Genomic DNA, 20,314 nt, shown 5'->3' with positions numbered 1-20,314 from the left:
CCTATCGACCAATGGTAGGAGTCGATCTATTTGTTTTGTGTTATAGATCTAATGCGCTGCGCTTCTTTTTGTCGATTTTTCTCGCGATCTCTAACTGCTAACTTGGGGTGATGAAACAGTCACGTATCATACCTCACCCCCCCAAAATATTTTCTCATCGAATTTAGACGATTTACGGGAATGACCTTTGGGGTTCAAAAACAGCGGAAATCCGCGGATCCGCGGAAAATTCTGATCCCTGTAAAAGACACAACATAAAGAAGAAAACGATCTTCAAATTGTCATCTTGCTGCAGCAACACACAAGCCTGTCTTCTTTGTCTTTCATCTTTTTTTCCGCATATTCGTAATTGCACTACTTTAAAATTCTATGTCACTTTAGATTGTATGTGTATATGTGCATTATATAGGGCAGCTTTTAATTTAATGACGAAAAAGGCGTTTTTTTCTCTCGTTTCATTCCTTTGTTTTTAACTCTATTTTTTTCTTCTCTTGACATTTTGTATAGGCCTACCCAAAATACCAAAACATGTCTCAGGTATTTTTGTAGTACTTTTATAATAGTATTCCTGGATTTTTTTTGGGGGGGGGGGGTTATTTGATAGATTTTTGTGGTATATTTGCAGTACTACTGTGTTTGTTATTTTTTTCATAAAATTTTCAGCAGTATGTAGTAAAGTATGTCCATCCTAATATTTATGTCGTAATACAATAACATGATACAACTGGTGGTATTTTTTGTAGTATTTCTGTAGTCTGACAACTGCTCAAGTAGACATATTCCACTGTACTTCAATTATTTTGACAACAAAAGTAAACAGTTCTAAACAATGTAAATTGCATTTAACACTGCAGTGAAAATAGATAAAAAATAAATACAACTCACAACTTGAGATAACTGGTCAAATAGGCAACATGGACTTCAAGTCTTTTCTTCTCAACAGTACAATATAAAGTGAGTACTGTCGTGCTCTGTACAGCCCTTTGAGACTTTTTGTGGGCTATACAAATAAATATGCCTTGCCTAGAATTACTGTATGTTTGAAGTTTGAATTCTTCCTTGTGCTTTTTAACACTTATCAGTTGCACTATGCAATACAGTGACAGCTAGTGGTTAAATAATAGATTTTTAATGAAATCAAAAACTCTTGACATAGGTAGCTTTGTCTTCACAGAAAAATACATATCTTACATGTTCTCAGCTTTGGCTCTGCTCAAACTTTACCAGCATTTTCCTGCGGTGCGATATAGCGGATGTCCACTCGCATTTGAGGGCATTATCGCCACCTACTGTCGAGGAGTGTAAATGACCGGCATTTATTTTTTGCCGAGGCGGAGGACCGCGACCCAACAGTTTACAAAGAATACAGTGTTTTGCATGTCAAACAATGATGTATTTTTGGAAAAACAACAAAAAAGTGATGAAGTGCAATAAAGTTTGGTGCAAATGTCAAATATACGCTTCTGTCGCAGAACCTCTCGATTAGCCTTCCGTGCTGACCACGTACTGCCTCTTTCTTGGTCCCAGGTCCAAACCGTCAATCGCCACGGCGGCAAGCTTTCTTTTGACCACCAGGTGGAGATTACACGGGGCGGTGGAGGTCTTTGGACCTCCTTCAGGAACTTGGTAGTCCTGAACGCTTGCTGCAGATGCTGCTTGGCCACTACTCAACTCGTACAACCAAAAGTCGGGGTTCCCCACGTTTTCAGGCGTCACTCCGGCTTCTTCCGCGGTTGCGGGAGGTTGAAGGATCGAGTGCCCGCTGCGAAAAAAGAACCGGCCCCGTCCCGGTTTTCCTCTCATCCTGGCCCGCCCGTTCCGAAGACCGGGATCCGTGTTGGTCTCGTCGGAATCCTCGGAGCTCCCGTCGTACGGATCCAAAAACTGCAATTGGGATAAAACTTTAAAGGTGGGGTGCGTCGTTTGAGGTGTCTTTAAAAAGCTGAATATTTTCTTTATGAAATATGTGTTTACGACGCCCGACTGAGTTCAAAGAGGCTTTATCAGGGGCGTCACCAGGGGACAAAAATGGAAAATGAAAAAAAGGCTGGAAACAAATGTCAAATTAGAAGAAAAAACAAAAGATAAGGAAAAAAAAATAAGGACGAAAATAATCAGGAAAAGACAGGTTTGAGTTTATAACCAACAATAATGTGATAAGCAAACAATTAATAAAATTTTTTGTTAATATACTGTAATTTTGAATATTTTTTCATTTATTATCATTTATTTTTAATTTCCAGTGAACTTTTAACTCATTTAAAATTCAAACCTTATACCGCTCAACTTTAAAAATTAAAAAAACAACTGGAATCCCTGCATCAAACAACAATGGTCTTTCATAATAGTATTCCTGTAGTTTTCTTCTGGAGTATTTTTGTAGTTATTCCATAGTAGATTTTTTGTGGTATTTTTGCAGTATTACTGTCGTTGTATTTTTGTAGTGTTTCTGTCATAACATTTTTTCACCAGTATATTTGTAGTATATCTGTCCTAATATTAATGTAGTAGTAGTATAACTGTAGTGGTATTGTTGTCGTATTTCTGTAGAATTATGTTTGAAGTATTTCCATAGTAGTATTTTTGTCGTATTTAGTATTTTCATATCAGATTTTTCTGATGTATATCTATTGTATTTTGTAGTATTACTGTAGTTGTATTTTGTTAGTGTTTCTGTTGTAATATTTCTGCAGTAATATTTTTGTACTATTTCTGTCATATTTTTGTAGTATCATTTTTGCATTATAGTATTACTACAGTGGTATGTATGTAGTAGTATTTTTAAAGTACTTTCACAATAGTTTTTTTTTGTAGTTATTCGATAGATTTTTGTGGTATACCTGCAGTATTTTGTAGTATTACTGTCGTCCTATTTTTGTAGTGTTTCTGTCATGATATTTTTTTCGTCAGTGTATTTGTAGTATGTCTGTCCTAATATTTATGTAGTAGTACTTTGCATTACAGTTTAACTGTAGTGGTATTTATGCAATAGAATTTTTGAAGTACTTTGATAATAGTATTCCTGTAGTACTTATGTAGATTTTTTCTGGAGTATTTCTTTAGTATTTCCATCGTAGATTTTTGTCATATATTTGCAGTATTATTTTTTGGGGGGATGTACAGTACTTTTATTGCATTTCTGTTGTATTTTTATTGTAGACACACAAATATTGCTAATAACCTACTTCAATTACTGTTTCATTTACCATGATTAAATTTTGATCATCCAGATGAAAAAGCCTGGCGGGCTGTAGTTTGCCCACCCCATACAACAACATGTAAGTGACAAATAATACACACTGCCCCTTTAAAGGCATTTTGCTTACCAAAGCGTAACAATCCCGGCGTCCATTCGGCAAGGCCCGTCTTGAGGTTCCACTCTCGGGTGCACTGCTTACACATTCCTGCCACAAAATGTGCATACTTAGTACGTATTTAGTACGGCATTACCTCAGGAGGTAGAGCGCTCGTCTTGGGATCAAGAGGTCGCAGGTTCGATTCCCGGCTCCTCCGTGTATTATGTCGAAGTGTCCTTGGGCAAGACACTGTATCCCTGACGCCCCCAATAAGCACTCACACACCAATAGCCGCCTTGCATGGCTATATGGTCGCTATCGGTGTGTGAGTGTGTGTGTGAATGGGTAAGTGTGAAGCACATTGTAAAGCGCTTTGGGAGGTCCTCATTGACTTGAAAAGCGCTATATAAATGCAGACCATTTTACCTTTTAGTATTTTTATAACAAAGAAGAATGGGAGAGATGTTTGTTAGGTTGTGTTACTTCCGATCCGATCTCATAAATTTCAAATGCATTTTTTCCAAGGTTTCATGGATTCCTGGACTGTAATCTTGCCAGAAAGGAGGGAGGGGTTTATATGGGGGACCCTCAGAAACAGAAAATGTATTTCCTGATTTAAAGCACTTGATCATAACTAGCATTTCTAACAAATGGCTGTTATCATGGTATAAAACAGGGGTGTCAAACTTATTTTGAGCTTGGGGGCCACGTGGTGGGAAAACCAGTCTCACAGGGGCCAGACGAGTAGATCAAAGAAAGAGAGAGGGAGTGAGAGAAAGAAAGCAAGGGAGAGGAAGAGAAAAAAAAGAAAGAGAAATAATTAAAGGTAAAGGAAGAGAAAGAAAGTGTGAGAAGTGGAGACAAAAAGGGAGAGAAAGAGAGAAAGAAAGGGAGGATAAAAAGAGAAAAGGAAAAAGACAGAGAATAAAAGAGAAAAAGAAAGAGAAAAAGGGTAAATAAAGAGAAAGACAGGGAAAGAAAGAAATATTTAGAGAAAGAGGAGAGCCACAGAGAAGGAGAGACAGAGAGTAAGATGGAGAGAAAAAGATAGAGAAAGAGGGGCAAAGACAGAGAAAGGGACCAAAATAGAAAAAAGAAATAACGGAACGGAGAAAACAGAGAAAGGGAGAGAAAGAGGCAATGAGAGAAAGACTGAAAGAGAGAAAAGAGAGAAACAGAAAAGGGGAGAGCGAAAGTGATTGAAAGAGAGAGAAAAAGAAAGGAAAAGAAAAAGAATAAAAAAGACAAAGAATGAAACAAATAAAAGTACAGAGAAAGAAAGGGAAAGAAAAAATTAGAGGGGAAGATAGAAAAAGCGAAAGAGAGAGCGAGAATGAGGGAGATGAGGAGGGAGAATGAGGGAAAAAGACACAACAAAAGAGAAAAGAAAGGGAGAAAGCAGAGAGCAAAGGAGAAGACACCAAAGAGCGAAAGGGAGAAGAGAGAGAACAAAGGGAGAGAAGGGGAGACAATGAGAGAAAGACATTGAAAAAGAGAAAGGGAGAAGAAAGGGAAAGAAAAAGAGAAAGACAGAAAGATAAGAAAAAAAATGAGGGAAAGGGAGATAAAAAGAAGGGGAAGAGACAAAGAACGAGAAAAGGTCAGACGAGAGAGAAAGGGGAAAATAATCACAGCTAGAGTGTCTCTGTGAGTGGCGCCTGGCTCTGGCGACATCGAGAGGACATATTTAAAACTGCAGCTCATTTTCCTCTTGCTCTTTTCAGCATTGTTTCCATTGTGCAAACTATTGTATTTTTTTTTGATTGTCTTCATAAATGTTCTTTTATAGCCTACATGAGTTGTGATGCTAGCGTTCTGATGCAAAACACGGAAACAAACGAGCTTATCTTTTTATTTCTAAACGAATAAATTTTAAAAAAATGAAAACGCTGTGTAAAAAAATATGAATTATGAATTATGAAATATATATCATTATTGTCAAAGACAGACATTATTTATAAACATTTAGTGTGACATAAAAAGTACCATCGTGCTTGTGTCGGACCACCTTGGACTAATTTCAGATTCGGAATCGGTGCTGGATTCCACTTTACACATTTCCTGAAATCACAAAGAGTTTGTTACTATAAAAATACATTTTAATTAAAAGTATTGACCTTGTATTTGAAGGCAAGCTGCTCCATGATGATTTCGCTGAGGTCTAAATCAAGTACAAATAATAATAATTAAAAAAAATTGAAAATATATCAGAGTTTCAAAAGTCTTTTAAAAAATGGCAGGGTCGTAAAACTAAAAATAATCACAGGTGTTAAAAAGTTTTACCTGGATTTAAAAGTGTTCGTTTTCGTCTGTAAACCACGCGGAAAGTGTTAATGCTTTGCCGGGAAACTCGTTTGAAAATTAAGCCGTAATTTCGAAAGTGTCGTAAAACATGACGTCACCAATTCACTTACGCCTTTTCTAACGGGTAATTATTTTCCTTTTCCTGATTACAAATGCCACCAAATCTTTTTTAATACATTACACAACATACACCTTTAGTTCCTGATTTTATTTGTTTGATTGTTTGTTTGATAATTGGCATTTTTTTATACATTGCATTAACAGACTAGGTGCAAGGCAACAGGAGTGCTGAGCGGATTGTTTCAATGTAGCGTACCTGTCAAACTTCAGGGCTCCATGCCCATACAAACTGTCATATTTTCCCTTACAAAATACAAAATAATCTTACACCATCTTTTTTTCAAACGTGTTTATTTATGTAGTTTCACATGTTGTGTTGTACATGTGTTTCGTTATATCATATATATTATTAATTCACATTTTGTTGTGCTCGACAAGACTGAGGTGTATTCTTAAAAAAAGTTCAAAAATGAAGTAGCTTGGACGTTCACTGTAGAAGGAAAAAATACATGCAAATTTATTTAAGTAGAATAATAAATTTTCTTATTCAAATTATGAAATCATTTTCTGCATTCAATTATTGTTGGTAATGTACTGATTAAAGGGATAACCACAAACCTGTCTTTTTTCATTTTCTCCTTTTATACTTCCTTTTTTTTCTTAACTTCTTTATACAACATAAACATTCGTAACATAATGCATCATGAAATGATATGAAATGAAAAATGAAATGATCTGCATTTATATTGTCTCTAGCGCTTTACAATGTGCTCCACATTTCCCAATAGCGGCCTTGCAGCCATGTAAGGCGCTAACCTGCTTATTGGGGGTATTAGGGGTTCAGTGTCTTACCCAAGGACACTTCAACATGTAACAAGGACGAGCCGGGATTCGTACTGGGATCCCTTGATCCCAAGACGAGCGCTCTACCTCCTGAGCTACTGCCGCCCCATTGCCAGTGAGCCGTTTGAGAGCCGGTTCTCTTTAATGAGTTGAGCCGAAAAAGCTGGTTCTCTAAAAAGACAGACTTCCTTTCACTACACAACTCGAACTCGTTTGACTTGATTGATTTGCTGTTTCGTGATAGTCGGTGTATACCGGATGGTACCAATCTTTGACAAATTTGCGTTTTTTCGTACAGATTTCCTTTTACGTAGTACACGTCTTAAAATGCATAATAAACATACTTTGTACGGCAAAAACGTACAGGTTGACAGGTATGATGTAGAGATCTGCGAATGGATGCAAATGATGATTGTATGAAAGTGTGGACAGTTATGTATAGCCCAGAGTTTTAGAGTAAATTGGATTACTGTCTTTGAAACCATATGTTTGTGTAGTATGTGTGGCGTGACACGACGAAGTGAGAAAGATTGGTGTGGTGAGAGTTTGCTGAGAGGGTTGATGAAAATGTTTTGAGATGTTTTGGACATATGGAAAGAATGGATGAAGGCTGTTTCACTAAAAGAGTATGTAGTGTAGAAAGGGTGGGAAATAGAAGGAGAGGAAGGCCCAAATATAGTTGGATGGATGGGGTGAAACGTGCTCTGGATGCGATGTAGGTTAAAATAATGGATGCAAGAGTGCGTACTAGGGATAGTTGTGAATGGCGAAGATTACTTAAGAATGACGCATATAATGCGGAGGGGGTAAACCAATGTGTGCTGTCGGGCCTCTCTGCTGATGAAGGGTTGCATGGCACAGCAACTCACTCTTTGTTGTTCTGTGGGCTTATGTTCGGTGTCAGTTTGGGATGAGCAAAGGGGGAAGAATGTTTGGTGAATATGAGTGTGCTCTTGACTCTAGCCACCTCCCACTAGGGCAGGGGTGTCAAACTCATTTTAACTCGGGGGCCACACGATAGAACAAACATTCTGTCAGGGGCCGGACTAGTAGATTAAAGAGAAAGAAAAAGAGAGATAAAGATATAAGAGAAAGAGGCAGGGAAAAGGAGAGAAGTCGGGACGAAGAGAAAGAGGGAGAGAGTGTGAGAAACAAAAGAGATAAAAAGAGAAGTCGTGAGAGAGGGGGAAAGAAAGGGAGCGGAAGAAAGAAAGTTATCTGACTCCATTAACCAAACACAACCTACATTCACCCAACAGTTTATGCGCGCTCGCTTCTTTAGGGAAAAGATGAACAATACAGCCGACATTTTCACACGGGGGCAGATTTAATTTCATTAACAATTTAACTAAGTGTACTCCATCGAAAACGGCCGAATTAGTGTCGTTGGCGTCTGTGGGAAGCCTTTTTCTCAAGTCCTTTAGCTCTCTCCTATTGGCCATCTTCTCCCCTCATAATGGCGTGCCGACTCCTCCCATGGGAGTGCCAAGGAAGCCCCCCTGGGCTTCACCATCTCGTCAAAAAGCGTCGCGATGTCTGGAATACTCAAAACAACACCGAGTGGTTCTACGTCATCAGGGCCTTTCTGCGTCTGGATGTGCTGATTATCTTATCAGCCTTACGTCCCGATCCCACCGTCCCTGTAAACAACATCTTTTGCATTAAATCAGGTAATTGTGTCATTATAATCCTGTGCAGTCCTTTGAGACATTTTTGTGATTAAGGGCTATATAAATAAATTTGACTTAACTTGACTTGAAATGTAATTTGTATTCGATCGTATAAAATCCTTTATAGTCAAATGTATGAAATCCTTCAATACTTATATTTCTCCATATGACAGGATTGTTCTCTATAGATTTATAAATGTATGACACTTTTGTCCTTTTTTAATTGCATCACAAATAAATAAAAAACTTTAGCAAAGTATTCTCAGGGTTGGGTAGGGTTACTTTAACTGGATTACTTTCAATTACTTTTGGATTACTCCAATACCAAATATGCTAATAAAAGACAAAAGAAACTAAATATGAATAAAATTATGACTCACAACACGTGGTAAGCTTTCTCTCCTGGCTCTGATCTCTTTGATCTCCGGCAAAACTAACATAAAATGCGACAGAAACAAAATGAAAATAAATCCAAACAGCTTGCCCACATCATTTTTGCCGTTCCATGTATTCCGTTACTCCCCAAGCCTGCACAAAAGTTAGTCATTTTATTCATATTTAGTTTCTTTTCTCTTTTATTAGCATATTTGGTATTGGAGTAATCCAATAGTAATTGAAAGTAATCCAGTTAAAGTAACCCTACCCAACCCTGAGTATTGTAATTTTCCGATAAAGTTGAGTATGGTTTATACTTCACGGATATTCACTTAACACGGGTGATTTTGGAACGGTTCACCGCAAAAGTCGAGGGATTACTTCCCATTTATATGTAAAGTCCAGCGTTCCACCCTCCTCGTGACGTCACATCCGGCCAAGAGGAAAGGGATGAAGGCTCCTTTCAAAGATGGCGGCGGAGGGAGGAGGGAAGGAGATGAACGAAATCAAAACTCAGTTCACCACCCGGGAAGGCGTCTACAAGCTCCTCACGCATTCCGAATACAGCCGCCCCAACAGAGTGCCTTTCAACTCGCAGGGCTCCAACCCCGTCAAGGTCTCCTTCGTCAACGTCAACGACCAGTCGGGCAACGGCGACCGCATCTGCTTCAATGTGGGCCGGGAGCTCTACTTCTACATCTACAAAGGCGTCCGAAAGGTTCGCTTCCTATACGGTCACTTCAATCCGAACCCCGGGCTCCTTCACCCGGACTCTATGCTCCACTCTGGTGGGCTTGTGGGACTTTGGAACGGAACCGAGAGGGTTTCTTAGCTCGAAGCTAGCAACTTAGCAATTCGTCTGACTTTGCCTATTTCGAGGTCAATTACGCTTTAAAAACCCTTATGTTGCTATAAACATTCGAATTTAGTATTTAAAGTATCTGTGAGATGTTTGTGGGTTCGTACGAGACTGAGCGGTTCTGTACCACCTGTCTACGCTCCATATTCTGACAGGTGTCAAATTAGCTGTCATGGGAGTTTTTAGGTATAAAAGACGTCTAAAATACGTCTAAAGACGCTTTGACGTCTCTGCTAAATGGGTCAGGGGTATCCAACTTTTCAGAAAAGCGGGCCAGATTTGGTTTTCAGCTTGTCCTTCTTTGAACAATCTTTAATAAGTTCACCCCCCCCCCTCCGTAAAACGTTGGCGAGCAGTGTCGCACCCTCATAGATAATTACTTTATTCATCCCCGTAGGGAAATTCACACTAATAATAAAATGAAATAAATCGAATACAGAAATACCCAATATAACGTGTTGATATCTCATCTCGTCTCATCAGCTGCACCGCTTATCCAGTAGGGTCGCGGGGGTGCCCTAGCCCATCCCAGCAATCATCGGGCAGTTGGCAGGGGACACCCTGAACTGGTTGCCAGCCAATCGCAGGGCACACAGGGATAGACAACTCGCTCGCTCATTCACACCATGGGACAATTTGGACCGGCCAATCCACCTGAAATGCATGTCTTTGGAATGTGGGAGGAAACTGGAGTGCCCGGAGGAAAACCACGCAAGCACGGGGAGAACAAACAAACTCCGCACAGGAGGTCCGGTAGCTGGATTTGAACCCACACACGAGGTTCCCGAGACCTTAGAACTGTGCCGCACGCGCGATAACCACTGCGCCGCCGTGCTGCCCACGTGTTGATATAGAGTATTTAAATAGTGCTACATAAAATACACACTGTAATCAAAAAAGGCTAATATGCAAATGTGGAGGTGGGGTTTAATGTGGGCTTTTACTCCCTCGGGTGGAGTTAAAGAACTTCATGGCATGAGGAAGAAATGATCTCAGTCTGTCCGTGGAACAAGACTGTGACAGCAGTCTGTCGCTGAAGCTGCTCTTCCGTTTCCGTTAGCTCGCTCTTGTAGCGTTTTCATTTGACTCGCAGGGTTTTGTGTAAAAAAAACAAACGCTGGTGTGTCGTTAAAACATATTCCAGTTGCTTCACCTTTTCACGGCATTCAGCATTTGTATTTTTTGCATTTGTTCTGCATTTATATAGCGCTTTTCATGTCAATGAAGACCTCCCAAAGCACTTAACAATGTGCTTCACACTTTCCCTTTTACACTCACTAACTGACTGATAGCAACTACCTGCTCAACGGGGGAATTCAGTGTCTTGCCCAAGGACACTTTGACATATAACTCAGAGGAGCCAGGAATCGAACTTCGGCCTCTTCATCCCAAGACGAACGTTTTACCTCCTGAGCTACTGCCGCCCGTTTTCAGTTAGTTTGTCGCAACCTGCAGGTTTTGTCTGGCAGTGGCTCTTGATAATGTATTCTTTGAAAACAGCCAAAGTTCATTGGCAAATTAAGCAGACGCAGTAGTTTTGGATTTCCACTTGTCCTGGAAGCGGGTGCCTGCACGGTCAACTTTCCTTTTTCCTTTCTTTAATTTAGTCGCCATGTTGGAAATGGGGTGGGCTAAATTAACTCTTTAAGTTTGAGTACAAAGAAAAAATGTTGGCAACTAATTTTGTTCAATTTTAGCGTTTTTCTAGTTTTATTAGATTTTTTAAAATTTGTGTTATAGTAAAATTGGAAAAGATACACTTCAATCGTCTGCCAGAATTATTATTTTTAAAAATACATGTTTAGTTTTTTTCCTCCTATATAAAACGACCCTGAAAAAAATTACTTTTAATAGGACAAAGTTATGGGCTGGAACAGTACACTCAGATGTAATCTCCAAACAAAATAGGTTCCCTTCGTTTTTTTATATCTATCTCTGCATCAGATCATTATCAAAAATAACTATCTACTGCTTCCCACTGCATATGGGAAAAAAAGTCTCATCTCATTTCATCAGCCGTACCGCTTATCCTCATTAGGGTCGCGGGGGGGCTGGAGCCCATCCCAGCCATCTCCGGGCAGTGGGCAGGGGAAAAAAAGTATTCTGCAGTTTTCCAGAAAACCGCCCAGATACTCTATAACAATGATCTGTCTGGCAAAAATTATCACTAATTTTATGACAGGTAACTTAAAATTAGTTTTACCTGGTTATATCAGTATCAGAAATTATTTTCCCCCCATTTTATTAACACTCCACTTATTGAAACATGAATATTTTGTTTGTTTGTTTGTTTGTACATGATTCAATTGTTTGTTTGTTTGTACATGATTCAAATTGAATCTTTTCTTCCGGCGCCGTCACGAATGGCAGCCACTCCAGCAGCTCCCGTGTTATTTTCGATTGTTCTCGATTGTTCTCAGCTCAGGGATGCTGCTGGAAATGTGAATTTCCCTTCGGGGATGAACAAAGTATCTATCTATCTATCTATCTATCTATCTATCTATCTATCTATCTATCTATCTAAAACACACCAGACGAGTTCACATAGTTTAAAATCATTGTTTTAGACCCGCATATTCATGCAAAATAGTATAAATTTGCATTTTTAATTTAAGCTCTAGCTATACTTTTTAAGTTGACTATTACTCAAAATAATCGATACCTCTATCCAGGTCATTTATTTAATATTGTCGATGTCGTGAAAAATACATAACTTAATTTTTTTTGGTCTTTATACATTTTTTTTTTCAACTTATACGTTTCATAAGAATTCCATAATTACAAAAAAATGTTTCCTTTTTGCATCACAGCAACGATAAGGTATTTATTAATTTGACTGCAGTTAGCTATCACTAAAAAAACAACTTTCAATTCAGCTTTGATAAGCACTTATTGTATCTCTTACAAAGTTGAGCGATCCCTTAAAGTGGGTCGTAGGGGCACCACTTCCTGTGGTGTGTCTTGAGCAAGTACAGCCTGGCGGGGCCCATTTCTCTCCAGGCCCGTTTTTTGGGGTAGTTTCTCTTCCCTCCCCACATGAAACTGATAGTACTGGTTTGCATGGTTACCAGTAGCAGGAGAAGCCTCCTGATCTGACTCAGATACAGCACCTTCATCATTTAGTCGTCGTTTATTTTCTGTGCGGGCTGAGCTCAGGATTGACGGGCAGCGACATGTGAACAATACTAATACTGCAACAATTTTCATTTAAGTCTAACAAGTATTTCCAGTTTAAATTCTTGTAATTAAATTCCGATAAATGTTGGCTTTTACATTTGCATTTAAATTTCGTGTTAAAAAAAAAAGGCTTGTCCGCCTTGATCACTCTCAGTGATTTCGGATGAAGCGTTCTTGGGGGAGTTTGAAACAGTCTTAAGCATTGTCTGCGACTCCACAGCTCTTGCGTAAATTCCTACTGCAACATGTGGCTGATAAACTTTGAACTTAAAGGTCACAGAGATTCTTAAGCATTATTGATCCAGCCTGTTTGCCATACCTCACAGAAAGGTCAAACCTGTGGGTGCCTTGAAACATGACTATCAATCTGTGATAGTTTTATTTTCCATAATGTTATACGATAATGGCCGTATTAGACATCATCGACCCGATAGAAAAAAATAAAATCACATTCAATCAGTTGGCACTACTTGTTAAAACGATTCTAAGCATTTACGTTCCTCATGGAAATTACTGTATTTAGATTTTCTATAGAAGTAATGGAACAACTTGATTATGTCTCCTAACTATGAGCCACTGGAGATCTTGGCCATCACTGGTCACATGGCTCAGGCTGTTGTGATTGTACGGACTTCTGAACTTTAGCGATCAGATTTGAGATTTGTTTTGTTATTTTTGTTTTTTGTCCCACTCCTGCTCGGGTTTGAATGATGGTTTCATCAAGATTGACAGCTTTGGTGTTTGTTAATTAAGATTAAAAGATGCCCAAACAAGTTGGCAAACGAGTGTCCTAATCAAGACCCAATGTGCTATTTTTCTGTATTATGCATATACAAAGTGTATTTTAATGTAAGGTACTACTTTAGAAGATGATCACTGCCAAGAATTTGTTTTACACGTGCTACTAAGAGACCTCTTCGGTCATAAATGGCGTTATGTTTGCCCAATGTAGTTGCATCAGTAGTTTTAGGATTATTTGGATTTCTTATCATTAATAGTGTATACAGCTAAGATAATGGCACTTGATAAGAATGAGTGATGTCTGTTTCTTAGCCAAGGCATGTGTGCCGTTCAGTATTGGAGCACTTGTATGTTTGGAAGTGACGTAATTTCCTATAATAAACACACCCAAAATCATATTCACTTTCTGCGATGTCTATATTTTGTCGTTCTGGTGCTCATAACAATATTTTGTCATTACAGTTATTACTGCCAAAGGAAGGTTCTGTTGGTAACACGCATAATTTTACATGGACTTGCCCTCCCATATCTTTCTGATTTCATTGCTCCCTATGGCTCTGCAACTGGCTGGCAACCAGTTCAGGGTGTCCCTGGCCACTGCCAGAAGATAGCTGGGATGGGCTCCAGCACCCCCGTGACCCTACTGAGGATAAGCGCTGTAGATTATGGATGGATGGATTGCTCCCCTATGTTCCTGTGATGAGCCTTTGCTCAAATTCTGGTCTACTAGTGACTTTAAGAGAAGAAATCCTCAGGTTAACAGGCGTTCTGCATTCGGGCCCCACTGCTGTGGAATGCTTTGCCATTTAAGATTCATTCTGCAACCTCGGTAGAAGTGTTTAAATAATGCTTAAGACACACTTATATTTACATTCTATAGCTTATGAGTGATGTTTGACCTCATACTCTGGTCGTCTTGTCTTTGAAGGAAAAGGTTGAGCCTGGTATGCATTTCAAGCTATCATACTGGCAGTTGGACCTGATGTACGCCAGCATATAGAACCTGCTGCATCAGTCTAGATTTTGTGTCAGAAAGCAGTCAACTGGACATTCTGTTATTACCTATATTTGATGTTGATTAGATGTCTCTGCATTGTCTGTTGATACACTTGCAACCTCCATTGCAGCCTGGTCATTCTGGAAGGGGATTACCTCATGTGACGCCCCTTCTCAAGGTTTCTTCATTTTTCTCGTCCTGAGGTCTTTGAGTTTTTTATTGCCCCCATGTATGTTTCAGATCAGGGGATGTTGTAATGGTGATCTTTGCAGCTCTTTGAGACTTTTTATCATTAAGGGCTATACAAATAAACATGACTTGACTTATTTATTCATTGATCAGGTTCAGCTTTTCCCTGTGACGAGTATTGCTTTCATTTTCCCTGTGTAGGCAGCGGACCTGAGCAAGCCCATCGACAAGCGCATCTACAAGGGGACACAGCCCACCTGCCACGACTTTAACCACCTGACGGCCACGGCCGAGAGCGTTTCACTACTCGTGGGCTTCTCCGCCGGGCAGGTCCAGCTCATTGACCCAATCAAGAAGGAGACCAGCAAGCTCTTCAATGAGGAGGTGGGAAAAATCAATTTTGTCACGTTTAGTTCTATGATGACAAATGCTAGGTTCACATTTCAGAGCTTAATGTTCAATTCTGGTGTTTTTGTAAAATCTGTTTTTTTTAGTCAGATTGTCCACATTTCTTACTAAATGCGACTTGTATGCGATCTCCTGTGTAAACGCCGCAAGTGTCCTGCATGCGCGGAAGAAGCCGCGTGATGTCACACGCAATGCGCTCAGTGTTTGCGGAAGTACTCATGGATGTTAACAACAGAGCGTATCTAGCAATGCATATGACATGCAGGTAGCATTAATCCGTCTTGAGTGTTCACACGGGAGTTGCATCCCAAAAAATCATATATATATATATATATATATATATATAAATAAATCGGATTTATGACCACATTTAAAGTGGCCTGGGTCTGATGTGAAATAAATCAAATCATTAGTGTGCATGGCATTATCCTATGAGGCATTAGCGCCCACTACTGCTCGCGCCTAAAAGTACAGATGAAGGCTACAACTTCATAGTGCCCTGTGAAGTGTGTATTTGTGCAAGGATTACAAATTATGGACATTTATTATGGGCCATGCAAAAAATTTAAGGTATCATTTCTTAGTGGTAAATTGTAATGGGAAGAACTTCTTGCACCTGAAAATTTAAGCTATGTATTCCTGTCATTTTTACCCAAAACCTATATGGTGAAAGATTTTATCTAAAAAAAAAAATCACAATTTACTCAATATCTAAAAATCATATGTCTTGATAAATGCCCACGCAAGAATTAAAATCACTTATGTAAATTGCAGATATATTTGTGGCCCTGTAAAATACTCGATTCACACCTAATTTATTCCTTTAAAGGTACAGGAGAAATTGGAATATTGTCTTTGAAAGTGCTTAAAAAGTGCTTGAATGGCCATGAAAAAGTTGTATGAACCCCGTAACTCACTCCCATTGAAGGGAATAGACGTGAATGTCAGCAAGCGAGCCTATTGTAACATATATTGTTGGTGTGGTGTTGAATCGCAGCTTATAAAATAAAACAAAAGATTTGTGATGTTTCGGTGTTGTCTTTGTTGTATGTCCCAACAGAGACTAATCGACAAGTCCCGGGTGACGTGTGTCAAATGGGTGCCGGGCTCTGATAGCCTCTTCCTGGTGTCGCACGCTAGCGGCAATATGTACCTTTACAACGTGGAGCACGCCTGCGGCACTGCAGCGCCACACTACCAAATCCTTAAGCAAGGGGACAGCTACTCTGTGCACACATGCAAAAGCAAATCCACGCGCAACCCCCTGCTCAAATGGACTGTGGGCGAGGGGGCCCTCAACGAGTTCGCCTTCTCGCCCGACGGAAAGTTCCTGGCGTGCGCCAGCCAGGACGGCTTCCTGCGTGTCTTTAACTTTGACGCGGTGGAGCTGCACGGCACCATGAAAAGTTACTTTGGCGGTTTGCTGTGCGTGTGCTGGAGCCCCGACGGCAAGTACATCGTGGCGGGCGGCGAGGACGATTTGGTGACCGTCTGGTCCTTCTTGGACTGCCGGGTGATCGCCCGCGGCCACGGCCACAAGTCGTGGGTCAGCGTGGTGGCGTTTGACCACTATACCACCAGCGTGGAGGAGAGCGAGCCGCTGGAGTTCAGCGGAAGCGACGAGGATTTTCAGGAGCCGGCGGGCGAGCCGGGGCGGGATCGCGCCAATAGCACGCAATCTCGCCTTTCCAAACGCAACTCTGCCGAAAGCCGGCCCGTAAGCGTCACGTACCGCTTCAGTTCGGTGGGCCAGGACACTCAACTCTGCTTGTGGGACCTCACAGAGGACATCCTCTTCCCGCATCTGCCCCTTTCACGGACACGGACGCACACAAACGTAATGAACGCCGCTGTGCCGCCGCAGGGTTCCACCATCCTCTCTTCCAACACTAACGGCACCACCGGCGCGAATCCCGTCTCCCTGCCTCGTTCCAACAGCCTCCCCCATTCCACGACTTCCAGCGGCATCAACACAGCGACGAATAACTCCAACAAACCCGGCATCATGGACGGCGCGCTAGCGTCCGGTGTCAGCAAGTTCGCCACGCTATCGCTGCACGAGCGCAAGGAGCGCCATCAGGAAAAGGACCACAAGCGCAATCACAGCATGGGCCACATCAGCAGCAAGAGCAGCGACAAGCTCAACGTGCTGAGCAAGAGTAAAGCGGACGCCGCCAAAACGCTCGGCACGGCGCTGTGCCCGCGCATGGAGGACGTCCCGCTGCTGGAGCCGCTCATTTGTAAAAAGATAGCGCACGAAAGGCTGACTGTGCTCATTTTTTTAGAGGATTGTTTAGTGACCGCTTGTCAGGAGGGGTTTATTTGCACGTGGGCCAGGCCGGGAAAAGTGGTGAGTTCATTTTAACCCGGGGCACGTCCCGGCGGGTCAGACTGACGAGCGTGTAGCAAATTTCGAATACGAGTCGCATATCACTAAGGCCTCCCTGCAGCTGCTCTTATGCCAAATCATGAAAGATGTTTTGTTATTTTCTGTCTGTGCAGTGCTTCCCAACTATTTTATATCAGCAGACCATGGACCACTCCCACACTTTAAACATGTTTGAAATAATTGCTTTATTTTGCTATCATAGTGTAAAGCAGTGGTCTGCAACCATTGGGCTGTGGGTGTTTGGTATTGGGACGCACAGAATGAAAAATAAGTTGCCTTATGTTTTGCTTATACTGGATTCATTCATTTTTCACCACCCCAAAAAATCTTCAAGGTTTGTGTGCACGTTACCCTGAGATTATACGTTAGTACATCACCGTAATTGAGCCATGATTGATCCGTCAACAAAGTTCCCCGACCTAATTTGCCAAGCGGTGGATGCAACGGGAACTGAAACAGCAGAGTGGCAAAACCTAATCATAGACCATTAGGATTGAAGATGACAATGGGAAAAGCATTAGATTTTCTCTCATCACACTATTCTTACTCGGTGACACGTTTCACAACGTTGTAATAGAGTATTATGGGAGAGAGTTCAGCCAAAACAACGTACAACGTGGTACCGTGAGTAAAAGTGTTCAGATTAGATGAAATCAAATGCCTTTACTAATACCATCTGAATCCCTGGTGGTATAGTAATTAAATAGCAGATTTTGGCTTAATATTTATATTATTATTACTAATTATTAAGCCAGGCCACGAGAATATGGTCTTTAAATCGGTCTGTCGTACAGAAAAGCTTGCGGACCACTGGTTTAAAGTATGATCCTCAAGTTCGTAAATTTACGTTAGAACTATCTTCCTGCCATTCACAAATCCTTCAAAAAGTCCTTCATTCCGATTTTTATATACAAAAAAACAACATGATATGCAAGATCCTCCAGTTAAGGAAATCGGCGGGGATGAATTGTCCGATGTATGAATTAATGGACCGATACATACATACATTTCAGAATCACTTTAACACAAACTGTCAAGTATTTTTTTTGAATCAAATCGAAGTACAGTGACGACCCTTAACGGAACCAGAAGTCTTAAATTTGAGTGCTGTCAATGTTAAAGCTGTCAATCCTGAGTTAAATACACTTGACGTCTGAGTTAAAGCTCTAAAGGTGCTTTATCTCTTGAGGATAAAGCTTTAACTTTAAGGTGTTCTCTCTTTAAATATTAAATATTTAAATGTGCTTTAACTCATGAGGGTAATAAAGATACTTAACACCTAAGTTAAAGCTTTACCGGTGCTTTACCTCATGAGGTAAGTAAAGCTGCTGCACATAGATGCTAAACTCCTGAGTTAGAGCTTTGAAGGTGTTTAACCTGCGAGTTAAAATTGTACAGGTGCTTGAACTCCTGAGGTTGGTAAAGCTTTAAAGATACTTTAACAGTTTCATTCGTGTTTAAGCCATTTACTTTCAAGGTAAGGCAGCTTCAACTCTTCTCTTAGTCCAAAAATATCCACTTTGTGTTTGGGAATCACTGCTTCATCATTCTCTTTGCTCATTTCAATCATATTTTCTCCAAGTTTAAAAAAGTACTCCCATCATTCCATCAAACAGATCAAAGGGAAGGTCAATTCTTTCTTTTTTTCACATTGAAAACATAATTTCTCATGGCACAGATAATGACATACCATTCACATAAAAATGCAGTTTATTTTATCTGATGACATTGCGCAAATGAAAGGATTGTCACTTTGTGAAAGGCGAATGGAGTTCACGTGCCATCCTGTTTTTTCTTTAAGCAGGGAAAAAAAGAGGCCCATAAGTGTCTTCAAGTCAAGCTGAAATCACTTTTCTTCCCTCAAATCTTCGTTCCTGTGGTAGCGAAACCTTATTAAGTCCATCACTGTGTTAAAGATTTTCCCGGCTTGAAAACAAAATCCCGCTCCTCGCCGCAAAAATAATCGCTCAGGTGATTCTAAGACATCCGACAATCGGTCCTTTGCAATCGAGTCGTACGGTGAACCCCCGCCACAGTAAATCAAGGTACAGTCTTTTAATTTGGCGTTGGAGGTCTCATCATTTTTTTTTTGTCTCCAAAATGCGTTTTTGTTTCTCTTTTCCCAGGGTTTTTTGTCCTCCCTAAACAAAGACTGTGGAACCGTTTTATACGCCAAAATAAAGACAAAATACCTGCTGCTAAAGAAAAAAATCTGCGCAAGCCACAGTTTGATGCTGCTCTTCACTTCCTCTGCAGGTTTAGTTTTGTTTATTTCACATGGTTTTCATTACGGGACTCAATAAGAGCAATGTTTCCCAACCTTGAGTCTTGGATTGGAACAAAAGTACCATTGTAATTCGTTAGGAGAGTGGCGATTTATCAGTCAGCGTAATTATTGACTGCAGTTTCCTGAATTTTTGGGGGAGTCAGTGATCAGACGATAATTTTGCTCATTCGATGATTATTTTCAACATTAATTTATTTTGTAAAACATTATAAAAGCACTCAAGCCTGTACATTTTAGGGTTAGGTTTAGGCTGAGTGTTAGAGGGTTAGGATTCGAGGTTTGGGTCGGAGGGTTTAGAGAGTTATGCATTAGGGTTAAGAGTGCGAGGGTTCAAGTTTTGTGTTAGAAGGTTATGGTTTAGAGGTACTAGGGTTTAGAGGATTAGGGTTAAATGGTTTGGGTACGGGTTACAGTTAATGTGTTTAGGTTTTAGAGGGTTGAAGTTAAGGCTTGAAGTTAAGAGGTTGAGAATTCGGGTTAAATGGGTTCGGGTTACAATTTATAGGGTTAGGTTTAAATGGTTAGGGTAAGAGGGTGGGGTTAAGTAGGAGTGTTAATAGGGTTAGGGTTCAAAGAATTAGGGGTGACTAGTTTAGGTTAGGGTAAGAGGGTGGGGTTAAGCGTGAGTGTTAACAGGGATAGGGTTTAAAAAATTAGGGTTAACTAGTTTGGGTTAGGGTAAGAAGGTGGGGCTAAGTGTGACTGTTAATGGGGTTCAG

The 20,314-nt window shown here is 40.4% G+C and overlaps 2 protein-coding genes across 2 annotated transcripts; one reads left to right on the top strand and one right to left on the bottom strand.

The window, feature by feature from the left end:
* Window positions 1-1,331: 1,331 nt before the first annotated feature.
* Window positions 1,332-5,634, bottom strand: LOC148352015 (uncharacterized). Its single transcript, XM_088354524.1, has 5 exons — window positions 5,580-5,634; window positions 5,414-5,457; window positions 5,283-5,357; window positions 3,327-3,404; window positions 1,332-1,884 (listed from the first exon to the last, which is right to left on the bottom strand). The coding sequence occupies exons 2-5, from the start codon at window positions 5,438-5,440 to the stop codon at window positions 1,483-1,485; spliced, it is 582 nt and encodes a 193-aa protein (XP_088210650.1). The 5' UTR covers window positions 5,441-5,457; window positions 5,580-5,634; the 3' UTR covers window positions 1,332-1,482.
* A 3,352-nt stretch (window positions 5,635-8,986) lies between these two features.
* Window positions 8,987-17,588, top strand: wdr20a (WD repeat domain 20a). Its single transcript, XM_088354837.1, has 3 exons — window positions 8,987-9,266; window positions 14,713-14,895; window positions 15,980-17,588. The coding sequence occupies exons 1-3, from the start codon at window positions 9,018-9,020 to the stop codon at window positions 17,282-17,284; spliced, it is 1,737 nt and encodes a 578-aa protein (XP_088210963.1). The 5' UTR covers window positions 8,987-9,017; the 3' UTR covers window positions 17,285-17,588.
* Window positions 17,589-20,314: the final 2,726 nt, after the last annotated feature.

The sequence above is a fragment of the Urocampus carinirostris genome, chromosome 15 (genome assembly GCF_059441175.1).
Source record: "Urocampus carinirostris isolate Australia breed hairy pipefish chromosome 15, RoL_Ucar_1.0, whole genome shotgun sequence".
NCBI lineage: Eukaryota > Metazoa > Chordata > Actinopteri > Syngnathiformes > Syngnathidae > Urocampus > Urocampus carinirostris.
The sequence above is the reverse complement of the archived record's forward strand: the minus strand, read 5'-3'. Positions and strand labels throughout refer to the sequence as shown.